General features: G+C 43.8%; 1 protein-coding gene across 6 annotated transcripts in view; it reads left to right on the top strand.

Moving 5' to 3' along the window:
• The window catches only part of GSK3B (glycogen synthase kinase 3 beta), a 267,577-nt gene that overhangs the window by 155,362 nt on the left and 86,437 nt on the right, over positions 1 to 25,778 (top strand). For all 6 annotated transcript variants that reach the window (XM_073309439.2, XM_073309445.2, XM_073309401.2 and 3 more), the window contains exons 5-6: positions 637 to 767; positions 5,663 to 5,769. In XM_073309439.2, coding sequence (XP_073165540.1) covers positions 637 to 767; positions 5,663 to 5,769 — 238 coding nt within the window. The remainder of the gene's footprint in view (positions 1 to 636; positions 768 to 5,662; positions 5,770 to 25,778) is intronic.

Genomic DNA, 25,778 nt, shown 5'->3' with positions numbered 1-25,778 from the left:
TTGATCTAAAGACCATTCTAGGCAATGCAGACTGCTAGGACAACCAACACTAGAACGTTGCTTGGTGTGGGTGTTGTGTGTGGATGCACGAAGTTGTACCAGTGTAGCAAGCTGAAGGGTTCCATTCAAGAATGTGTCACAATGGCTCTTCACCTAATATAGATAGGACTTGAGAAATCTGACATGGAAGTACTTTTATTTGCTGTGTGTTTTTTTGCTCTCTGTCAGCCATCATTCCTTGTCACAAGTCCAGCTTGTGAATGCTGGACTGCTGTCATTGAATATTCTTTACGAATAAAACCTTTTGTTTTTGAAAGGTCAAGGAATACTTCCATAACAAATTACACTGACTTGAACAAAGAAGTGCTGAGGTTGTGTGGAAGGGAAGAAAAGTGAAGTCCAACTTTTAGGCCTTAACCGTCTTGCCAACATTGCTTTAAATTTTATCTAGATGGTTTTTTTTTTCCATTGGTGAGCTGTAGAATTCACTCTTGTTTACTATGTAGGGTTTTTAGCATGCTAATCTCTCTCCCACTTTCCTTTCCCCCTCCCTGCCTCCCTGTCCCCCCCCCACCCCCCACCACACACTGTGTCATTAGGAAGTCGTACATTATACATTGTCTGTTTGTGTTCCAGTTGTACATGTATCAGCTGTTCCGGAGTTTAGCCTATATCCATTCCTTTGGAATCTGCCATCGGGATATAAAACCACAGAACCTCTTGCTGGACCCTGATACAGCTGTCCTAAAACTCTGTGACTTTGGAAGGTAAGTCTGTCTCTTTGGCCTGGTCTACAGTACATGTAACACTTATACTGGCATGGCTAAATTACTTAAGGATGTGATTTTTTTGTTATAATTATGCCAGTATAAGCCCTGATGTAGACACACTTATGTCTGTATAAAGGTGCCAGTATACCGTATGTCTCTTTGGGTTCTACAGAATCACTTTTATGCTAGTATAAACTGTCTCTACACTAGAAGGGCTTGCCTTCTATGCAAGTAGCTATGCCAGCAGTGTTTTTCTAGTGCAGACAAGCTCTTTGTATTCCAAAGCCTGGTTAAAACTAATTTATCTGAAGAGAACCATGACTTAATTCGTCACAGAGACTTTTTATATTACGTAAGACATAATCTAGATAGGGTTCCCTTCTAGCTGGGAAAGGGTGAGCACAGAGGCTTTCTTCGCGCGCGTGTGTGTATATATAATTAACTCAGAGAGAGAAAGGGATTGCGTGAATGCAAGAGGATTCAGAAGAAGGGGAATTAAAAAATCAAAAGAAGAAATTGTATAGGTATGTTTTAAGAAAATAGTATACAGATGTGTAGAGAAAATATAGTGGCTAAGAAAGAACAGCTATCCAAGTTTAACTATTGAATGATGGGTGTGATACAATAACCTCAATAGAAAAATATAATGCTAATCCAGTACTTCTTGAATATGTATGTTTGTTTATACCAATTAGTATAGTGTTTCAAATACCAAAGGACTTAGTCAGCCAGAGATAATAGACTTTTAATGAAGGGTCTTAGATACTGGGATTTACAAGGCTTTTGTCTAAAGCAGTGGTTCCCAAACTGGGGTTTGCGAACCCCTGGGGGTTCGCAGAACGTTACTGGGGGTTCACCAGAAAAATTTCACTAATGGCGGCCAGAGGACCCTGGGCATTGGAGGAAGCAGGTGGGACCTGGTTGCAGGGCAGACAGCCCGAGCCCCAGGGAGAGCGGGGCCGGGCAGTTGGGGCTGGCAGCCCAAGTGGGGGAGCTGGCAGCACGAACCCCAATGCTCTGCGTGGGGCTGGCAGCCCGAGCCCCAGGGGGAGCAGGTCTGGGCAGTTTGGGCTGGCAGCCCGAGCCCTGCCCCCGTCAGCGTGGGAGTCGGCTGCCCGAACCCCAGCGCTCTGTGTGGGGCTGGCAGCCCGAGCCACAGGGAGAGTGGGGCCGGGCAGTTGGGGCTAGCAGCCCCGGCGGTCAGTGGGACCTGCAGCCCGAGCTCAGTTGACGGGGGTCCAGCAGCAGGAGCCCCACGGAGTGCGGAGGAAATTTTAAACTTAAATCCCTGGAAATATTCATTTTTAGGAGGGGGTTCACGAAATTTCACAATTTAGCGAAAGGGGTTCGCGGGCTGTTAAAAGTTTGAGAACCACCGATCTAAAGTCACATTCTTTTTCTGGTATCCATAGAGTAGAATTGTCACTAGATGCTTAAAGCTGTAAATCTCTTTATATGGGCAAGATCACTGGTAGAAGTCAGGAATCCACTTCCTTTCTCTGTGAGTCCCTTCCCCAAAATGCCCTTTAGCTGTAGTAGACTGAAGTTAACTGGGAGAGTGTGTGTGTAAGAGATGTCACCAGAGCAGTTGTTGCTAAACGAGCTTGGCCACTGTAAATTGGAACTTCGGTTGTTTGAAGTGCTATAGATTCATGCCCGGTGGTTCCTTCAGGAATCTTCTCCCTGAGATTGTAACAGGAGATTGGTAAAATAAGAATGATAGACGGCAAAACTTACTTTAATTTTGCCTGTAAAAAACCACTATTTAGCTACATAGGATGCTCCATGGAAAAAATGGGAGTTTCCGATCAGGTTAAATGAGAGAGACTAAATATTCTGGGATTTTTTTGGGGGTTTTCAGTGAAACTGAGCTTTTGATTTGAATTGCTTCCACAGCATATGGACAGCATCAGATTACCAACTCTTTAAGCTGCATTGCTTTTATGAATGATGATGATCCAACTCAAAGTGCATGTTCAAGTCTAACTCACATGTTTGAGACACAAAAATCTTTTTAAAAGATTACAATACATGACGCTAACACCAAAGGAGAAGGAATCAATGATCTGAAGGCAAAACAGGGAGAATGCTACTTTTAGATTTTGACAGATACTAAATGTCTTGTCTGCCCCCCTCCAGAAAAAGCCCCACACCAATTAACCCATATTGCTATCATTTAAAAGCAAAGTAATCAGGAGCATTCAATAGAAGCTCTTTGTTAGATTGGGCTAATTTCTGAAACCTGGAGTGAATCTTCTCTCAAGAATGTACATTGGGGTTTCATACTGTCCAGAAGACTGCAGAAGGAGAATTAAAGATAGAGAAAACTAGGGGATGAGTTGGGAAGGGAGAAGATAAATCCCTAGATTTGCATCTAGGATGAGAGTGGTCAAATATCCAGTGAAACACAAAATGCACAATGTTTCAGTATATGTTGAAAACATGGCTTTGGAAGTTTACATTTCTACTTATTTAATTTTGCAAAACCCTTTTATTTAGAATCTAAATGGTTAGTATGAATTACATTGATGTGCCTTTAGAGCAACTGGAGCAGCCATAGTAGTAACTTAGTGCCCTGCCATGTGCAGGAATCTTCATTTGGATCTGAGCTTCTCCTATTGTCCCTTGATTTTATATATGGTTGTGTTGTACAAAAAGATGCTGTGGACATAGCGCAGCTGTGTGTGTTGTAATCATTTCAGCTGTGTGGTACAAACTGGTTACAAAACCATGATTATACTGAAGTGTAGATAGCACTAGCCTCTGTTTGCCAGAAGCTGGGAATGGGCAACAGGGGATAGATCACTTGATGATTACCTGTTCTGTTCATTCCCTCTGAAGTACCTGGCATTGGCCACTGTCGGAAAACAGGATACTGGACTAGATGGACCTTTGGTCTGACCCAGTATGGCCGTTCTTATATCTTCTAAAAGCTACTGTGGTTCACACTTTGCTTCTACTGCCCACCCCATATAATGTTTTCCATCTATAGCAGCTAAAGCTGTGGGAGTACAGTAGACAATAGAATAGATACGTTCATTGCCTGATGTTGCAAATTAAACTTCTTGAGTTCCTTCATTTTCTTCGGTGAGGGGATATTACCTGAGGTGACTGCTGCTTTGGCAGAGGCAATTCTACGGTAGTTTAGGGCCCAGGCGGGCATTGTGCAATGCAGACAAAGCCTTAATGTTAAGTTAGGGCAGAGCCCACTTTCAGGTGCCTGCAGCCTGCTCTTTCTCCTATTCGTCCCAGTACAAAAAATAAAAATAACCTACCATGCCTTCCTAAGCAGTATAGAACCAAAGGAATGCTGATGTGGTCATAAAGAAAGGTGATATTTAGGTTTGAGTGAGTGGTAGGGGGTTTTGAACCTCAACAGCTGACTAAATTTGACTGAACCGTACTCTGTCCAGCCTTTATCCTCTGTAAATAAATCTTTGCACCCAGCAAAGTAGTAGAGTGTTATTCAGGAATATGAACCTATTTGTCCACTGGATTGTGCTCAGGATGTCCTTTGGCATGGCCAATGTGTTATCATAAGATAACTGGCTGTTGGGTTGAATTGATTTGACAGTAAAAAAAAAAAAAAAAAAAAAAAAAAAAAGACTTTGTCACATGCATCTATGACGGATTAGTCCCCTCCTTCCGGGATGCCACCTGATGTACTGGGGTTTCATTGAGCCTCTCCTGCTCGACCAGCCTGGGTTCCCTCTCCCTGCTTTGCTGAATTTGGCTCTCCGGCCTCTTGCAACACATGCACACAGGTAGGGCAATACCCCACTGCAGACACAGACTGAAGTCAGCTCTGTGTGAGAGGACTCACCCAGCACTCACATGCACACCCATTTTGGGAGATAAACCCAAAATAATACTGTCTTGCACTGTATAGAAAAATCTGCACAGCGCAAGCTCATAAAATTTCACCCTCTTCGTCAGTGTGAAGAGAGATATGCACTACTTCTTGTCCCCCCGGTTAGAAATTACATAAACTGGGTTTAATAATAAACAAAACAAATTTTATTAACTATAAAAGGCAGATTATAAATGATTAAGGGATAGCAAACAGAACAAAGCAGATTACTAAGAAAATAAAACAAAACATGCAAAGTAAGCTTGATTCACTAAAGAAACAGGTTACAAAATGTAATTGCTCACTCTAAATGTTGACTTAGGGTGCAGAGTTTCTGTAGCTTAGAGTTCCAGTTATTTCTTCTTACAGACTTGACCCCTGCCTTTCCCTTCAGGTTAGTTTCTTTGTCCCTTCAGTTTCTTCAGCAGTCCTTCTTCTTGGGTAGGCAACGGAGGAGAGTCCCATTTGCCTTCCTCCCCACCCTTAAATAAGATTTACATAAGGCGGGATCTTTTGTTTCCCATACTTGATCCCCCTCTCCTTTTAGTGGAAAGTTACAAGAAGTCCAAGATAATGTTTAGTATCCGGTGACAAGACTACCTGACCTAGTAGGGTCACAGCTGTGTCCCAGGACGCCTCCCAGGAAGGAGAGAGATTAGTGTCTTATTGTTTCTTCCTAATGGCCCATCAAATCTGGTGGCCTGTTATCTGGTGGGTGTCTTCCCAATACACACCCGGTTGTAATTGTTACGTAGTCCATATTCCTAACTTTAGGTACAGAAATGACACAAGCATATAAATTGGATAATCGCATTCTCCAATGATATCTTACGTGAGCCATCTTGCATAAAACATCTTAGTTATACCATATTCATACCATAACAATATTTCTATGAAGAATATGGGATGTAATGTCACAGCATCAATACAGAAGTAGTTTGGAAATGGGGGTGGGGGGAGAGAGAAATAAAACTAAGTTTGCCTATGCTGAAGTGTGGTAAAATCTTCTGTCACTGAAGATCTCTGTTTTGCTTCTGTCTAGTGCAAAGCAGCTGGTTCGCGGAGAACCTAATGTCTCATACATCTGCTCTCGGTACTACAGGGCACCAGAGTTGATCTTTGGAGCCACCGATTATACCTCCAGTATAGGTATGTATATCTTTTTGTGTATTGTACTCTGTACTGACTGCACTGTTTTTGATTGCTTTTATTGTGGACAAAATAGATTTATAAATAAGTTTATAACTGTCCCAAAGTGCTCAAGTGTGACCCTTGAAGGGAGGACCTGGTTATAGGTGGTCAAAGATGGTTCTTAAAATAAATGCATGTCCATTCATCTTTCTGAAGTTATCACTACATGATTTTCTAGCTTCTAGACTTCCGTGTGGGTTGGGAGGTTATTCGTGTTTGGCTAAAAGTCAAACTTCAAACAGTTTTTTTTTTCCAGCTGTCCAAACAATTTCAGTGGAGCAGTTTTCTTGCTCAAGTGTTTGGTTGAATTTTATTAAGTATTTTTAATAAGAATGAAAATGGAGTTGGGTGTTGGCTTTACAGTCTCTTGGAAAAACTCTGGGCAACGATCTGTGTACTTTATAGGACATTAAAAAGTCTCAACAATTTAAATCAAATATGATAATGAATAATATAATCCGTGTAATAACCCCATTTGTTTGTTGTGATATTCAACTTATTTTATGCTGTCCCCCACACCTCAAGTTTTCAAAATGTCAAGGATTATTTTTTTTGTTTAGATAACTAATAACTGCATCATAGAAGCTGTCAAGAAAGCTGGCACTTTCATTAGCCAGAGAGTGAAGACTTGGGGCTTCTGGTACCTGTGGAGGCATAGGAGGCAGGAGATTTCTACTAAAAATGAACAGCAATGAAATCGCTAACAATGTTGGTAGTTTTGGTTTTTAAATCACAGAATACATAAGGACCCTGTCTGTGGACTGGCATTAAAGGGATCATAATTCAGATCTCAAGCTTCCTGATCTGGGGACTTACTATGTCTATTCCAAGTGGTTATGAGTGTTTTGCATTTCATATGGGCCTTGTCTGCACTAGGAGAAGGAGGTGCTTTTAAAAACATACTAGTGATCACATTTTAAAATATTTCTTGGTACCTACTGTAGGCAAGATGTAAAACCTTTAAAAATGTTAAGTCATGGTCAAGCATGAGAAGAGTCTAGAATTGACCGTAACCAGTTAGCATATTTTAAGGGTGTTAAGCCCTGTCATACGCCAAGTGCTTAGTGGTGTTTAAAGACTAATTAAAACAGGTTAGCTGATATAATTTTAAAAAACATCTTTTTTCCTAATCTAGACAGCCACAAGCAGCACCCGTTGGCTTTTGCTTAGACCTATGATGAATCCAGTGGAAATACAAGCACTTAGTTTCTAAAGACTGCACATATCCTTGCTACTTTTCTCCCAAATGAAGTGATCCACCTGTATGTGACACAACCATACATGATACCACAGAGGATTCATGAACAAGCATTACGTGTAGAAGTACTCTGCGGAAACTATTACTCTGTTTTCAGGCAAATGTTCTGTTGTAATGAAACAAATATTGTAGGCGCCACTAACAGAGACGGTTATAAAGTTGAAAAACACTTCTCATTTAAAGTCTTTCTACGTGAGAGTGCTTTTCAGAACTCTCACCTTTTCTGAAGCCTTTCCTGGTAATGTTTTCCATGCTTGATTTTTCTTTGGAGGTGAATTTTTATTTGAAAGTTTGAACCAAATCTGTGCAAAATTTTTGGAGTTCTGGGCACGTTAAACACTGTAAAAATATTCGTTTGTAAGTGCTGTTGTAGAGATTGATAAATATGAAAACAATCTGCATGAAATTGACTGTTAGCATTTAACTTGAAAAATAATACACAGCAAATTCTTGCTTCCCTCCATCTCAAGTCCCCCCTACCAAAAGAATCCTTACCTTCATGGAGAGGAAAAAGTTTAAAATTATAGGCATATCCTGAAAATTTAGTCTCTTGAGTTTGGCTGCATTTTGCAAAATACTACACATTTGGGGCTTGCATTTTTTTAACCCAGTGCAAAGAGTCTTCACAAAGTAAACAGATATACAGCTGCCCAGCTCAAAAACTCTTGACAGGCAAAACAGCAGCAGCAGCAAAAGTGGGAACTCACCCTCCCTTCCTTCATTGGCTTCAGAGAGGCGTGAACTTCAAAGCCAAACTGAAACTATTTACATACCAGCATAAAAGCACAGATCGTTTTTGTTAAAGGGAAGAGAAAAAAATTAAATCTTTCAAAAGAGTCATTAATGTGTCATTAATATTGCACAGTTTAAATAACAGAAAAGTCAGGAAATGGTCCAGCACTTCCAAAAACAGTATTAACTTGGCCACATTGAACATATGTATATGTTTTCTTTTCCTGTTTTTCTAATTGAATGTGTAGCATAACCCTGTTCTTTTGGTAGGATAGAATGGATCCTGTAAACATACAGTCTGGGCAACAAAACCAAGTAAATACTGCTATCAGAATCTTAATTTTTACACTTTCTGACTTTTAACTGGTCCTGCTTAAAGTTATATTAACTTATTTTATTGCATTTAATAATATATAACCAGAAGTATGTTTCAGGGGTAGAATGGTTTTTTTTCAAGGTTATCCATGAGGCATCAGCTACTCTTGAACGATAGTGGTACTTCTGAGTGCAGCTATAGTAACACGATATAATGCAGCAACCATTGGAACTGCCCCTGTTCCAGATGTGCTTCTCAAACCCCTTCTGTAGCTCTGCATGTGAATCTGTGCATAAAGAACAGACATAAATGTACAATGACACAATGGTGGCACAAGAGCAACAGTGCAGTCTCAGTGCATCACACCCATGTCAGCGGTTGGTTATGATGTTCTTCATTGTAACTAACGTGTTCTAGTCTGCCTGTTTTCAGTATCTAGGTTGTAGTCTACCTGTCAGCTATTTATTGTCATCATGACTGACCTGGACATATGAGAATCTAAGTTTTGGTACAAAATAGGTCTTTTTTGACTGTAGAGATCAGAAACAGAAATATAAACAGTCTCTTTAAAAAGAAAAAAATATCCTCAAAGTGCATGACTTCAAGGAAGTTTATGGACTACAATCTAAAAATGACATGTTTTTAAAAAGCCCTACAGATGCATGAATCCTGTAAATGACCACATGATATTGTTATCACCTTCATCATCACTGTGTCCCTCAATCTCTGTGTTTGTCACCTCTCGTCCTTATCTTATGTTGTAAGTTCCTCTGCACTGACACTCCATTTCAGTTTTGTAAAGCACAGTGCAAATTTATGATATTGTATAAATAAGGCTGCGTGTCTGTCACGGATTTCATGACGTTCTGTGACCTCCGTGACTTCTGCAGCGGATGGTGTGGCTGGCTCCAGGGTTGCTCGGGCAGCTGCACTGTCTGCTGCTGGGGCAGTCTCTGGCCACTGCGCTCTCCTCTACCTCCCCCCCCTGCCCCCGCAGCAGAAGTAGTTTGGGTGTGGAAAGGGGCTTGCGGGTGTGGGAGGGGGTGGCGCTTACCTCTGGGCACTCCCCTGAAGCGGCCAGCATGTCTCTGGAGCTCCTAGGCGGAGGGGCCTCTGTGTGCTGCCCCTGCCTGCAGGCACCGCCCCCGCAGCTCCCATTGGCTGCGGTTCCCAGCCAATGGGAGCTGTGGAACCAGTGCTCGTGATGGGAGCAGTGCGTGGAGCCGCCTGCCAGCCCCGCCCCAACCCCCGCAGCACCAGTGGTGGTCCCGGGCCACTGCCCCTCCCCTGCAGCACCCGCGACACACCCGAGGCCAGCCCTGCAGAGCACCCCCAACCCAAGTTTTAGTTAGGGTTATATAGTACAAGTCATGGACAGGTCATGGGCCCTGAATTTTTGTTTACTGCCCATGACTTCTACTAAAAATACCCGTGACTAAAATATAGTCTTATGTATACATAATTACTGTTTTGGTGCTGATTCTTATTACAGGTAGATGCCTCAGTAGATCATCCAACAGACCTGATTATATTATTTAAGTAAAGAATTAGACAGTTACTTATTCTAATCTTTAAAGTAATAATTGTTGTCAGCATGGACAAAGGTAGATAAGAAACAGGTTAGTAATGAAGCCGTGTGTTATGTGAATAAGTGTGTCTACACTACAACTTTTAACAGACATTTTAACGGTATAGCAGCTGAGTGAGCTGTAAACCTGGCTTATTACTACAGGCACATGTCCAGTACTTAGTAACCATGGCAACTAACAGGATTTTGCCCTGACAAGTAGTTTAGCTGGCAGGTGGTTGTCGTCTCGTAACCATTTTGCGAGAGGTTCTCCCCCCCTCCTCCCCCCTTTTGCGGTGTATACGCTGTCCCTTAACTGTGGTATGACCTTTCGTGGCTGCACCTTCCTTACAGTTCTCTGTGTCATAGGGCAACCCAGTGTGAATTGCACCCTATGTACTATGGGAGAGCTTCCCAGATATTCCCAGAACATACTGATAGAGTCAGGAAGTCTGGTGGGGTGAATGCACAAACACATGATTGTTGTTGTGAAAAGAGCTGCTGTGTGAGCACAGCTTTGTGTATTTGTAACCAGGTCAGATGAATTTGTCATGTATTGGTTACAAAAACACAGTTGTACATGTAGTGTAGCCAGACCCTTTGAGTCTCTAGTGCAGTTCCTCACTCACTGAGCTAGCAGGGGATTGGGAGCATTCCAGAGTGAACATTTACAGCCACTGGCAGGGGAAGATTGATCTGTGTGGTCATATCACAGACTTCTGTTGTGGCTATCCAAAACCAAGGGGTCATTGAGAGTAGTTGTCTTTTTCCTAGAGAGCAATAAGGTTGTGAGGGAGAGTGATAGACTCTTTAAAGAAAGACTCTGAAAAATATCTCCTATAGGGGTGCTAGAACAGAGGGATGGCAATGAGACTTTTGTGAGCAGTCACTTTCAAGGTAAAGCATTTAGCCCCAGCTGCCACACTAATGAGAGAAGGTTTCCTTCCACACCTCATCAAGCAATAATTTTCAGTGCTGAAAATAAGTATGTGCTAACCTGTTACAATTGAAATGACTTGTAATGTTAGATTAATCTATTTGTTAATTGAAGAGGACAAGGATACTGTTATAGATGAGTATAAACAGAGCTGTTGTGGTTCTGATGACTTCTCAGACCCTTCAGATTCTTCAAGTGCTGGTCCCCAGGTATAGTCCACACGTGAGTGGGCATGTGTGCCATGTGCCTGTCTGGAAACAGTGTCCGTTGGCCCACATGTGCGCAATAGTTCTTTGTGTTCTTCCTCTAGTGATTGCTTATGTCCATTCCAAGTAGGTGTGTGCGCACTGTGTGCACAATCGTCGGAAGGTTTTTCCCTAGCACTACCTGTCGGGTTGGCTGTGGCCCCCCCTGGAATGGTGCCTTCATGGTGGTGTATGTATTTCCCTGCTGACCCACCACCTCTTCAGCTCCTTCTTACCGCCAGTGATGGTTGTTGGAGATGCTCCTCTTTGCGTTTGCTAGTGATTCCCTAGTGGACTCTTTTCTTCTCTATCTGTAAATAGTTTGTATAGTTGTAGTTAGTTAGTAGTATAGTTATTTAAGTTTACATTGGTGGTTTCCTCTTCCCCCCACCTCGCATCCCATGCCTCAGTCTCAGGGCTTCAAGCTGTGCGGGTCCTGCCTCAAACCCATGCCCAAGGGAGACCCACACGACTCCTGTCTCAGGTGCCTTGGAGAAGGCCACCAGTCCCGACTGGTGTAACATTTGCAGGGGCTTTAAGTCCAGAATAAAAAAGGAGCAGGCCTTCAGCTGAAACTCCTTCTAATGGAGTCAGCCCTTTGCCCCCAGGCGGCGTCGAAGCTGGCACTGGGCACTTCGGTGTGGGAGGCCATAGTGCCGAGAAAGGACTCATCTAAGGAGACCTGGCACTGCGGTTCTCTGGCACCGAGAACCAATTCCTGTGTGAGGCACTGCTCACAGTCTCTGGTGCCGCACGAAAAGAAGAGGGTGGGCGGGGAGTGCTCTCCTACTAAGGCAACGGAGAATCTGGGCACCAGCGAGGTGCATCCCGTGTCGGGACGCCCAACTTTGGGCCCGCCTATGCCAGGACTGTCAACTCCAGCCTCTCCGGGAGGTCCGTTGAGTCTGGTTCTGGTGGACTCCCCAGTGCAGGGGGAGTGGAGGAGGATCTGGATCTTCCCTCCACACCGGACATGTTGGAGGCGGCAAGGGACCTAATCACCGTGACAGCACAGTCGCCTGTCCCGCTGGCTCAGGCCCTGCCTCCGACGACGGCACTGACAGTGCACTGGTGCTCGCCCGTCATGGGGGCAAGCCTATTATGATGCAGCACTGCTTGCCTTCGCCCTGGCACCGTCTAGGTCTGCACTGCCCTGGTTACACTCGGACTCAGAGATGGACTCCTACATATCCTGGCGGAGCTGATACCACTCCTGGCACCGCCCAAGGCAGGATGAAGGGCAGCTGGTGCCTGTAATCTCCTGGCCTCCTCAGTGGCCCTTTTGGACACCGTGGGCCTACCACCAAGCCCGGGGGCCTGGTTCCAGGTCCCTGTCGGTGGTGTCAGAGGCTCGGATGCCTCCATCGGCTTCCTCCGTCACCCCGGAACCTCCCTGTGGTCAGGATGCAGAAGCCCAGACCGACAACACTGAAGACTGGGTACCGACATGGGCACCAGCACCGTAGCGACCACGGCACCAGACACTGCTGCCGCCGCCTGTACCGCTCAAGGGGCCACTACGTGGGTGGATTCTCATGAGCCAGGGGGTCAGGAAGACCCAGTGCCACCAAGGGCATTGTCCTCTTCCTCTGCGGATGAGGCGGTGGCAGGGATCTGTGCCACATTGCCTGCTATAGACACCAGGGCCCATCAGGACCTACTCAGGAGGGCTGCCTAGAACCTGAACTTGGTGGCGCACACCCACCTCTATCCCGCCAAGGGGGTGGAGCATAAATACTTTGCGCCATCTAAGGGATACGAACACCTCTTTACCCACCCCCACTCTGGGACTGTGGTGGTAGAGGTAGCTAATCACAAGCATAAAGGATACACCATAGAGTTTCTTTCCTTCCCTCCTTTCCCAGCCCCCCTTCAGGGACCATTCTCGTGAGGTGATTCTTAACTGGAAGCAGACGCCCTCCTCCAGTGAGGAGCAATAGAGCAAGTGTCACCTCAGTGTTGAGGGAGAGGGTTTATTCCCTTTATTTCTTAGTCCCAACAAAAGTCAGAGGGTGGAGACCCACTCTAAGCCTTCTGCAACTGAACCAGCTGTATTCAGAAGTTGAAATTCGTAGTTCACTGCTTTCGATGAAGGATATGTAGATATTTGTCCCACAGAGAGTTCCTTTGGTTTCTAGTGGCTCAGGAACATTTACAGCTCACTGTCCTTCCCTTTGGACTAGCAATAGCACCCAGAGTATTCACAAAGGTCTTCTCTGAGGAGGAAGCCCAAATGAGACTTCAGAGTTACCCAGTTTTCCCAGGTCTTGACGATTGGCTCATAGGTAGGTCAGGTTGATGACTCTGTTCTTGCTTCAACTTCTAGCAGCGCTGGGCACCTGCGTGAAGAAAGAAGTGTCTATTTTAACACCTACACGGACGTTACATTTATTCAGTGACCCTGGACTCCATTTTGCAAGAGCTTTTCATCCCATGGAAAGATTTCAGTTTATGAGCAATCTGATAATACGGATTACTTGCAGACCAAGGATTATGGTCAGTGTGTGCCTCATGGACTTGTGACACTGTTCGCCAGACTTCATCTATGATGCCTACGGGTCTGGCTTTGGTTGGTCTACTCACCGGGCAAGGATCACCTCAGCACCAGAGTGACTGATTCCCCCCAGGGTCATTGCCTCTCATACTTGGTGGCTGAATCCAGAACGAGTGAGAGTCTGTATCCCCTTCAACACTCCTGCTCCCCCAGTGCCACCATCATAACAGATGCATTTCTTCTGGGTTGGGGTGCTCACCTGAATGGTCACGTGGTACAAGGTACCTGTGCACCACAGAAGGCCAGTCTGCACATCAGTCTCCTGGGACTAAGGGCAATCCGCCTGCCATGCACGTCTTTTCTCCCATTTATGCGTTCACTCCATATCCAAATAATGTCAGACAATATCACCACAGTCTTTTACATAAATAGGACAGAGCAAGATCTCTTCCCTTCTGCCTAGAAGTAGTCAGGCTTTGGAACAGGTGCATCAGAAACCACATAATCATCCAAGCCACATACCTTCTAGGTCCTCAAAACTCTTTAGCAGACAACCTGAGCAGGCACTTCTCTGGCGATAGCAAGTGAGAGACACACAGCTCTGTCCTGAGCAAGATACTCACTCAGTGGGGCATGCCTCAATGGGATCTCTTCGGGTTCCAAACGAACAGGAAACTTCCTCTGTATTGCCCCAGAGGAGCTATGGGTCATGGCTCCCAGGTCGATGCTCTCCTGTTGGCATGGATAGATGAACTCAGAGATGCTTTTCCTCCTGTTACCCTGCTTCCACAATTATTGAGAGAGATCCATCACAACAGGGTCACAAGCATTCTCTGAGCACCCAACTGGCCCAAACTGTTTTGGTTCCTGGAGCTTCTGAGAATATCAGTCTGTCCTCATATCAGGATCTGGAAAGAATCAGATGCCCGAATCCAGACCCACTCCACCTCACTGCCTGATACTTGGATGGGCATCAGAACTAGAACATTCTTGCTCAGCACCTATCTGAACTATTCTTCTTCAAAGTAGGAAAGATTCAACTAGGACCTGCTAACTAGCTAAGTGGAGATGTTTCTCTGCTTTGCTTAGCATAATCAGCCTTTTCCTGTTTTAAAAAACAAAAACTCAAGTCTTTCCATTAGCTCACAGAGTAATCAGTGCCTTCCTTCCTCCACTAGATGGATGTTCAATTTTCACTCGCCCAACAACAGAGAGATTCATGTGGTCTAATCAGGACTTTCCACCAGTGGTCAAAGTTACTTCTCAATGGGACCTCAATCTTGTGGTGTCAGCACTCACCAGACAACCATCTGAACACTTGGCAATATGCTCCATGTCCCACCTGTCTATGGAAGATGCATTGTTAGTTCTTATTACCACAGCCAGAAGGGTGAGTGAGATGGAAGCCCTCATGACAGACCCACCATATAATGTTTTTCACAAGAAAAGGCCTCCCTTCGCCTTCATCCTAAAAATCCTCCCCAAGGTTATTTCTGAAATTCCATATCAATCAAACTGTCCACTTACCTGTTTTCTTCCCAAAACCCATGCCTCTGCTGAAGAGAGGAGAGAAACTTCATTCCCTCGATGGCAGTGGTGCCTTGGTGTTCTACATGCAAAGGACCAAACATACCAAAAATCACCACGGCTATTTCTTGCCACAGCAGAAAGGTCATGAAGACAAGGGTATGTCTACGCTGCAGTAAAACACCCATGGCTGTCCTGAGTCCACTGACTCTGACTCAGATTGTGGGGCTGTAAAATTGCTTTATAGACTGTCAGGCTCAGGCTGGAGCCCAGGGTCTGGGACCTCCCCCCTCACGCAGTCCCAGAGCCACAGCTCTAGTCTGAGCCTGAAGGTCTACAATGGCATTTTATAGACCCCCCCAGCCAGAGTCAGCTGACATTGGCCTGATGTGGGTGTATTATTCCTGTTCGGACATATCCTAAGTGGATTTCTGGGTGCATTATTGTGTGCTGCTAATTAGCACATATCCCTATACCTGATGAGGTAAGGGCATGCTCTCATGCCCTGCAGGAAGAAAAGATACTGAATATATACAGAGCAGCTACCTGGAGTTCCATTCACACGTTCACAAAACATTGCATGCTATTTCAGGCTTCTGAAGAGGATGAGGGGGAGAGAGAGAGAGCACTAGATGACAGAGGAAAGCTGGGGGGACACGACCATATTAGGATGAGGAAAGGGGAAAATACGTAGTGGATGGAGGAAATTATTGGGTGGAGGGAAAGAGGGGTAAGGTTATTATAGCCCATGAAGATGTCAGAGAAGGAAGCACTCCTATTCGTTATCCCAAATAACACTAGATAAAAATGAGTAGGCTGTAGCATCATTATAGATGGGGGGGAATCAGGGCCTGCAAATATTTGTTCATGTCTGTACAATTATGGGGCCTGGCTGAAGCCTTTTTAGGTTTCAATAAGCATCCAAATTTTGGGATCTGAGCACTGAACCTTTTTAGAGGGGGTTTCTGTCATAATGTGTTTGCTATATTAATAGCAGGGTTGCATAATTCTGAGAAAATATACAATTGCTGTAACGTAATATTTGAGGCAGGGAATTAAGGGTGTAAATAGTTTTTTGATCTGGTAAGAGAGCAGACTTTTTAAGAGCCTGACAACTATAATTTTTGTTGCCATGACAAGATATTTATAGTTAAACAGGAACTAAAATTCCAAAGAGCATGCACATAGTCAGCTGCAGCCAGAAATTAGAAAACAGATGCAATTGTTAGCCATTACCCAAAAGTAGGAATTGAGCAATTAAGCAGTGTTTCTGAGAGTTCCTGGCTGAATCTGTTTAAGATCAACGATCACGTGCTAGTTTTTGTTTCCTCACCTGATTAAAACACAGAAATAGCTGTCTGAACCTCCATAGAATTTGTTGAGCACTAAGGCAACTTCTGCTGCATTTGAAATCAAAACTCACAGGTCTAAAAGAGTGGAGAAGATCGAGAAGACAGACAAGATGGTAGAATTATGCAATCAGCAAAACCCTGTGATTTAGCTAGTGTCCACAGCTCCTGAAAATCAGTTATCTACTTAAAGAATAAAGCTGAAGAAATTTAAAATAGAACTCAGTATGTAATTTCTTGGTCTCCCTGAGGGAGTGGGAATCCTGATCCAATTAGCTATTTTTTAAAAATAAATCTCTTATCTACTAGAGCTAATGTTATAAAGGAACCGATGAAGTGAGTTGTAGCTCATGAAAGCTTATGCTCAAATAAATTTGTTAGTCTCTAAGATGCCACAAGTACTCCTTTTCTTTTTGCGGATACAGACTAACACGGCTACTACTCTGAAACTAGTGAATAGATAGAATCCATCTATCTATTGGTATTTGGGTACCAAATACGGTGGCAAAAGACAACCTTCATCCCAACATGTAATTAGCCACCTACAGAATTTTAAAGACCGGCAGTCTTTATTTTACAGTCTGTCATGAAAAAATCTTTCTTACTGAAATAGGGAAAAGTGTTTTGTTTTGTTTTTCACATATTTACAATGACAGAATTACTTTCAAAGGCAAGAAAATCACTCAGATCAAGGTATTAGAGAAGTTACTGTATATCCAGCAACCATGAAGGTCATTAAAGGAACAAAAACCTATATCTTAAATAAATATAATTACAAATTTCAGAGCTTCATTTTTTAAGACTCAAGAACAGAAAATCTTAACCCAAAAAGAGGCTACAGGAACTTCTTTGTGGGTTAAATTGTGCATGTGTGTAATTAGTCGGTAATACTATTTGTCAAATAAGATATTTAATTAACTTTTCTCATTACTTATAACATATTTGGTTAGCTACAATGACGGTCATTTAATAAGTTACATTAAGTTACTGTAATATTTCTGTGACAACCTAATTTTTGAAGGTCTAAACTAATAGCAGTCTATGCTTTCTGTATAGTCTACAGCTGTGTGCTAAAGGCCGCCTGGCCCTGCTCAGCAGGATCCTGGTTGTCCAGTGTGGCGGAGTCCAGGGTCCCGGCTGTCCTGCTGCCCAGCCCTGCACTTGGGGCTCCGCTTCTGTCCCCACTCTGTGGAGGTGTCTCTGGGTGGGGGGCGTTGGGCATAGGGGTCTGTGGGGTGGTATGGGGGAGTGCTATGGTTCTCAACCATAAATAGGTCTATGGGGGAGGGATAGCTCAGTGGTTTGAGCATCGGCCTGCTAAACCCAGGGTTGTGAGTTCAATCCTTGAGGGGGCCATTTAGGGATCTGGGGCAAAAATTGGGGATTGATCCTGCTTTGAACAGGGGTTGGACTAGATGACGTCCTGAGGTCCCTTCCAGCCCTGATATTCTATGAATCATAGAATATCAGGGTTGGAAGGGACCTCAGGAGGTCATCTAGTCCAACCCCCTGCTCAGAGCAGGACCAATCCCCAATTAAATCATCCCAGCCAGGGCTTTGTCAAGCCTGACCTTAAAAACTTCTAAGGAAGGAGATTCTACCACCTCCCTAGGTAACGCATTCCAGTGTTTCACCATCCTCCTAGTGAAAACATTTTTCCTAATATCCAACCTAAACCTCCCCCACTGCAACTTGAGACCATTACTCCTTGTCCTGTCCTCTTCTACCATTGAGAATAGTGTAAAACCATCCTCTCTGGAACCACCTCTCAGGTAGTTGAAAGCAACTATCAAATCCCCCCTCATTCTTCTCTTCTGCAGACTAAACAATCCCAGTTCCCTCAGCCTCTCCTCATAAGTCATGTGTTCCAGACCCCTAATCATTTTTGTTGCCCTTCGCTAGACTCTCTCCAATTCATCCACATCCTTCTTGTAGTGTGGGGCCCAAAACTGGACACAGTACTCGAGATGAGGCCTCACCAATGTCGAATAGAGGGGGACGATCACGTCCCTCGATCTGCTCGCTGTGCCCCTACTTCTACATCCCAAAATGCCATTGGCCTTCTTGGCAACAAGGGCACACTGTTGATTCATACCCAGCTTCTCGTCCACTGTAACCCCTAGGTCCTTTTCTGCAGAACTGCTGCCGAGCCATTCGGTCCCTCGTCTGTAACGGTGCATGGGATTCTTCCGTCCTAAGTGCAGGACTCTGCACTTGTCCTTGTTGAACCTCATCAGATTTCTTTTGGCCCAATCCTCTAATTTGTCTAGGTTCCTCTGTATCCTATCCCTACCCTCCAGCGTATCTACCACTCCTCCTAGTTTAGTATCATCCACAAATTTGCTGAGGGTGCAATCCACACTATCCTCTAGATCATTTATGAAGATATTGAACAAAACCGGCCCCAGGACCGACCCCTGGGGCACTCCACTTGACACCGGCTGCCAACTAGACATGGAGCCATTGATCACTACCCGTTGAGCCCAACGATCTAGCCAACTTTCTACCCACCTTATAGTGCATTCATCTAGCCCATACTTCTTTAACTTGCTGACAAGAATCCTGTGGGAGACCGTGTCAAAAGCTTTGCTAAAGTCAAGAAACAACACATCCACTGCTTTCCCTTCATCTACAGAACCAGTAATCTCATCATAGAAGGCAATTAGATTAGTCAGGCATGACCTTCCCTGGGTGAATCCATGCTGACTGTTCCTGATCACTTTCCTCCCATGTAAGTGCTTCAGGATTGATTCTTTGAGGACCTGCTCCATGATTTTTCCAGGGACTGAGGTGAGGCTGACTGGCCTGTAGTTCCCAGGATCCTCCTTCGTCCCTTTTTTAAAGATTGGCACTACATTAGCCTTTTTCCAGTCATCTGGGACTTCCCCTGTTCGCCACGAGTTTATGATTCTATGACTATGTAGTAATTAAGATGGCCTATAGAAAATATCATCTGATATTCTTATTTATAGGAAAAAATACCTGAATGATGTCATATCTTCTCCTTAGGATCCTGTTAGTCCCAACTGTTGCTCCTTATATGTGACTAAGATTGCGAACTCATTTTCCTATTCTTTCTCAAGGGCATATCTTACCTTACTGATTAATCAGTTTCAGCAGTTTGACATCCACTTTTGTCCATGGTTAATTCTATTTACTACTGCAAACAGAAAACAAAATACATAGTGCCGTAGAACCTTGATTGTATAAACATCTATCTTATGAATGAGGAAGTATATGAACCAAGTTTTCTGCCACTGCATGTGACTTCAGTCCTCCAGCCAGCATTCAGTCAGCTGTGCATGTTTGAAAAGACAGATCTGGTGGCAAGGAAAAGAGAGAGTTCTCTCAAACAAAGAAAAATAAGGCACACTGTATGCATTTCATTTGTTATGCCTGTACTGTTATTGAATGGTTAATCTATTATACACTGTACCTACTGTAATTTTGAGATGTTTTATAAACTTTGTTTTTCTGAACTCTTAAATCTCCAATTAATTAATTAAATAGGGGTTCCACTATGATTGAAAAACCCCCTCTTCTAGAAATATAAGGATAGAGAAGGTGAGAGGGTTATCTGATGGATATATAAAGTTGTAAATCAGTTGTGAACAACTATTAGAGTATTATTTTATAGTTATTAAATGGTCCTAGTTAAATATAAATAGAACGTCCAGGGAGTAGTGCACAGAGCACTGCTATTAACTAATTTAGAAAGACAAGGGTGAGGCCTGATTAGGAGGCCTGTAAACGTAGCCAAGGGGCTGGCCAGCGAGCAGCACAGGAGCAGTGGCCCAGGAGTCAGCAAACAAAGCGGAAAACAAGGGAGTTTTGTAAGGAGAGTTTGGAAGCGAGAATGTGTGGGGTTGTGTTATATTTTTTCTTGACAGAAGCTTGAGGGGGAACTTTGACAGGTACAGAGGCAGCTGTGGTAGGCACTCAAGGAATGGAAGAGAATGAAGATGATTTAATGTGGAAGCTGCAAATGTATATTATCCTGGAGTATGTACCTGAAAGATGCTTCATTTATATGAAGTGCTGCCAAATAGACTGGGTGGAAGAGAAGATCCAGATTGAAACTCTTGAAGCAGATTGAAACTCTTGATTGAGTTTTGAACAGATGGTGGAGGAAGGGAAGAGGAGACTGAAGGGAAAACTTAAGACTTGTAGATGCAAGCTGGACTGGAGAACTGTGAGGGTAGAGTGCTGGATGAGGAAAGTGGCCAGTGGAAGCATGTGGCTACGTGAACAAGGCAGAGGAAAGTGAAGAAGTGAAGCTGAAGCTAGTGAAGAAGAAATACAGCTGAGGAACAGGTTTGCTGAGTTGGAAAATGAAGAGGCGCAGCAGGCAGTCACAGAAGGTGGGACAGCAAGGGAGAAGGAGAAGAATGGCTAGCCCTATAAGAAGAGGGGAAGAGTCAGTGGAGAGAGCTCAAGTTCAGCTCCCCTGGATGATAGAGGATGACTCCTAGAGGATCGCAAGTGAGCACAAAAGACAAGAGGACTTGCAACCAGAAGGAATAGAAGGAGATAGGCTGGAGAATTGCACCAACACCGGGTCTACAGTTCTACATGATGGGGGACTCCCTAATAAGAACAGACAGGCCTGTCACTAGAGCCGATCCAGAGAACAGAAAGGTGTACTGTCTGCCAGGAGCTAAGAAACAGGATGTGAACCTGAGGATGAAGAGGCTCCTTATGGGAGTAGGAAAGAATCCACTGATTTTCCTTCATGTGGGAACAAATGATCCTACTGGATTCTCATTGGAACATATTAAGGGAGACTATTCGAGGCTGGGAAGAAACTTAAAGAAAGGGAGGCTCAGATAATCTTCAATGGGATTCTACCTGTCCCTAGAGAGCGAAGGCAAGACAAGATTATGATGATCAGCAGATGGCTGAGGCAGTGATGCTATAAGGAAGGTTTTGGGACATTTGACCACTGGGAGGCCTTCATGGAGAGAGAGATGGGAGGGACTCCACCTGAATAGGGAGGGAAACAGACTTCTGGGTTGGAGGTTGGCTTTAAAGAGCTTTTAAACTAGGAATTCAGGGGCGGTCTGGAGAGTCTCATGTATAAGGCCCTACCAAATTCAGGGTCCATTTTGGTCAATTTCACGATCATAGGATTTTAAAAATCATAAATATAATGATTTCAGCTATTTAAATCTGAAATGTCAAGGTGTTGTAATTGTAGAGGTCTTGACCCAAAAAGGAGTTGGGGGTGAGGGGGGGTCGGAAGATTATTGTAGGGGGGTGCGGTACTGCTACCCTTACTTCTGCACTGCTGCTGGCAGCGGTACTGCCTTCAGAGCTGGGCAGCTGGAGAGTGGCAGCTGCAGGCCAGGAATCCAGCTCTGAATGTAGAGCTGCTGCCCACAGTCAGAAGCCACCACTGTCTGCCTGCCCAGCTCTGAAGGCAGCAGCACAGAAGTAAGGGTGGCAATACCATTCCATGCCATCCTTCTGCTCTGCTGCTGATGGCGACTCTGCCTTCAGAGCTGGGCTCCCAGCCTGCAGACACCGCTCTCTCGCTGCCTAGCTCTGAAGTCAGCTCAGAAGTAAGGCTGGCAATACCGCAACCCCCTAAAATAACCTTGTGACTGCCCCCGCCTCCTGCAACTCCCTTTTGGGTCAAGACCCCTAATTTGAGAAATGTTGGTCTCCCCTGTGAAATCTGATTTCATGGCGGAGACCAGATTCACAGTCCATGACATGTTTTTCATGGCCGTGAATTGGATAGGGGCCTACTCATGTAATCTCCATGCCTGATTCTGATATTGAGCCCCAGGGAAATCAGATAAGAGAGGATACAGCAATGGAGAAAGGTACAACAGAGGGAGGAGATTGGATATCAAGGGGAAAGATAGTGCCAATACCAATGACACTAAGAGTCAGGTAGGCAATATTGACAGTAGAATGATTGCAACTAAACAGGCAAGGAATCTGGGCAAAGCCAAGCAGAAAAAACTAAGATATCTATACACCAATGCAAGGAGCCTAGGTAACAAAATGGAGGAATGAGAATTACTGGTGTAGGGAGTAAAACCGGATATTATAGGGATAACAGAAACACGGTGGAATAATAGTCATGGCTGGAGTACAGATATTGAAGGGTATGTGCTGTTGAGGAAAGACAGAAATAAATATAATAATGAGGTAACTGCAATAAGAAGTGATTGACCCAAACAGATTCAGATTTTGGTCAATCACTTTGGAGAAGAAATGCAACAGAGGCTCCACTGGAATAGTGCGTGGGGTATGATACAGACCCCTATAGTCTGCTCTGGATATGGACAGAGACCTCTTTAATATTTTTAATTAAATAAATGCTACTAGGAAGTGTGTAATAATGGGAGACTTTAATTTCCAAGCTATAGATTGGAGGACAAGTGCTACTGAAAATATTCCTGGATGTGATTTCTTCACCAAATAGTCACCAAACCAACAAGAGGTGATGGCATTTTAGATTTAGTATGTGTAAGTAGCAAGGACTTCATAGAAGAACTGGTTGTAGAGGATAACTGCGATTCAAGTGATCGTGAGCTAATTCAGTTTACACTAAATGGGAGGATAAACAAAAATAGGTCTGCAGCTAGGGTCCTTGATTTCAAAAGGGCAAACACTGAAAAATTAAGGGAAGTAGCTGGGGAAGTGACTGGACTAAAGAACTCAAGGACCTGAAAGTGGAGGAGGCTTGAAATTAGTTTCTGCAACTCTGACTTAAAGTATCTGAAGCCTGCATCCCAGGCAAGGGGGGAAAATATCGTAGGGAAGGGTTGCAGATCAAATTGGATGAACATGCATCTCAGAGATTATTAGGAGAAAGCAGAAAGCCTACAAGGAATGGAAGATTTAATGGATCAACAAGGAAAGCTACCTCTTGGAAGTCAGACAGTGTAGGGAAAAAGTGAGAACTGCCAAAAGTCAAGCAGAGTTGGAGCTTGGAAAGGAAATTAAAACCAATGATACAAAGTCATTTAGCCATATAAATAAAAAGAAGACAAGGAAAGAAGTGGGACCGCTAAGCACTGAGGATGGGGTGGTGATAAAAATAATCTGGCCATGAAGACAAGGAAAGAAGTGGGACCGCTAAGCACTGAGGATGGGGTGGTGATAAAAATAATCTGGCCATGGCCCAGCACCCATACGACTACTTTGCCTCAGATTTTAGTAAGAATAATTGAGTTTTGGGGTAGTAGCAGGGTGGCTAATGGAAACGAGGATATGGAAGTAAAAATTACCACATCTGAGATGGACATCAAACTCAAACAGCTTAATGGGACCAAATTGAGGAGCCTGGGTAGTTTTCATCCAAGAATATTAAAGGAACTGGCACATGAAATTGCAAGCCCAAAAGCAAGGATTTTTAATAAATCTGTAAACTTGGAGATCATACCCTATCACTAGAGAATTGCTAATATAGTACCTATTTTTACTAAATGAAAAAAAGTGATCTGGGGAACTACAGGACCATTAGTTTGACCTCAGTTGTATTCAAGGTCTTGGAACCAATTTTGAGAGAGAAAGTAGTTAAGGATACAGAGGTAAATGGAAATTGGGATAAAATACAACATGGTTTTACAAAAGGTAGATTGTGGCAGACCAGCATGATCTTTCTTTGAGAAGATAACTGGTATTTTAGACAAAGGAAATGCAGAAGATCTAATGTACCTGGATTTCAGGAAGGCATTTGCTACAGTTCCACATGGGAAATTATTAGTTAAATTGGAGAAGAAGGAGATTAATATGAGAATTGAAAGGTGGGCAAGGAACTGGTTAAAGGGGAGACTACAGCGGGTCATACTGAAAGGTGAACTGTCAGGCTGGAGTGAGGTTACTAGTGGAATTCCTCAGGGATCAATCTTGGGACCAATCTTATTTAACATTTTCATTCATGACCTTGGCACAAAAAATGGGAATTTGTTAATAAAATTTGCAGATGACACAAAGTTGGAAGATATTGCTGATGTGGAGGAGGACTGGAATATGGCTTTGAAAACTGGAGTAATAGAAATGGGATGAAATTTAATATTGCAAAGTGCAAGGTCATGCATTTAAGGTATGTCTATACAGCAACTAGACACCTGCGGCTGGCCTGTGCCAGCTGACTTTGGTTTGGGCTGCAGGGCTGTTTCATTGCTGTGTCTACATCAGAGGGATAAACACCAAGGAGGGAGAGGAGTTATTTAAGTTAAGGGCCATTGTTAGCACAAGAACAAATGGCTATAAACTTGCCATCAACAAGTTTAGGCTGGAAATGAGATGAAGGTTTTGAACCATCAGTGGAGTGAAGTTCTGGAACACACTCCCAAGGGGAGCGGTGGGAGCGAAAAACCTCACTGGTTTCAAGACTAAACTTAATAAGTTTATGAAGAGGATGGTATGAGGAGATTGCCTCCAAGGGCATGTGGCCCATCTGCAACTGCTATTAGGAAATATCTTCAGTGGCTGGAGATGGGACACTAGGTGGGGAGGGCTCTAAGTTACTGCAATGAATTCTTTCCCAGGCATCTGGCAGGTGGGTCTCCCTGACATGCTCAGGGTCTAACTGATCATCATATTTCAGGTCAGAAAGGAATTTCCCCCCAGGTCAGATTGTCAGAGACCCAGAGGGGTTTTCACCTTCCACAGCAGCATGGTCACTTGCTGGTTTGAATTAGAGTAAATGGTGAATTCTCGGTAACTTGAAGTCTTTAAATCATGATTTGAGGACTTCAGTAACTCAGCCAGACGTTTATAGGTCTGTTACAGGAGTGAGTGAGGTTCAGTGGCCTGTGATGTGCAGGAGGTCAAACTAGGTGATCAGAATGGTCCCTTCTAGCCTTAAAGTATGAGTATACGAGGCGATGTCTTTTATTGGGCCAGCTTCTGTTGGTGAGAGAGACAAGCTTTTGAGCTACGCATAGCTCTTTTGTAGCTCAAAAGCTTCTCTCTCTCACCAACAGAAGTTTGTCCAATACAAGATATTACCTCACCCAGCATGTCTCTTTAATATCTTGGGAACCAACATGTCTACAACAACTATGCAATTAACTAATTTACTCACTTTGGCTCCAGTAGAATATCTTTAGACTACAGAAGGCAGCAAAATATCCTCTTATCCAAGAATTCCTTGGGTATAGACATCTAAACAGAATTCACCTAATTTCTTCTGGTTCTTAAAATTATATACATAAAATATTAAGGGCATTAACCACCTCATAAAATGTAGGAAAGTCTCTCCTGAAAGAAAGAGGTGGATATTGCTCGAACTCAGAAAATAAATCTAAATATCCCTGAACCTATACATTCAAAACACAATGAGAGTGAAATCCTGATCCCATTACAGGCATTAGCAAAAGCTCCATTGACTTCAGTAAAGCCAGGGTTTCACCCTGAATATCTGCTGCTTCCTACATTAATCATCAAAGCAGGGAGAAGCTATGCAAATACATAAACTATATTTTGAAGCGGGGATCTCAACAGAGGTTCAGAAGCCTGCACAGAGTTCAGAAGTTATGATGTCAGATTGCTGTGACCAGATGGCTTTATCAGTAAGA

The sequence above is a fragment of the Lepidochelys kempii genome, chromosome 1 (genome assembly GCF_965140285.1).
Source record: "Lepidochelys kempii isolate rLepKem1 chromosome 1, rLepKem1.hap1, whole genome shotgun sequence".
NCBI lineage: Eukaryota > Metazoa > Chordata > Testudines > Cheloniidae > Lepidochelys > Lepidochelys kempii.
This window is presented reverse-complemented; position numbering and strand designations above follow the sequence as displayed.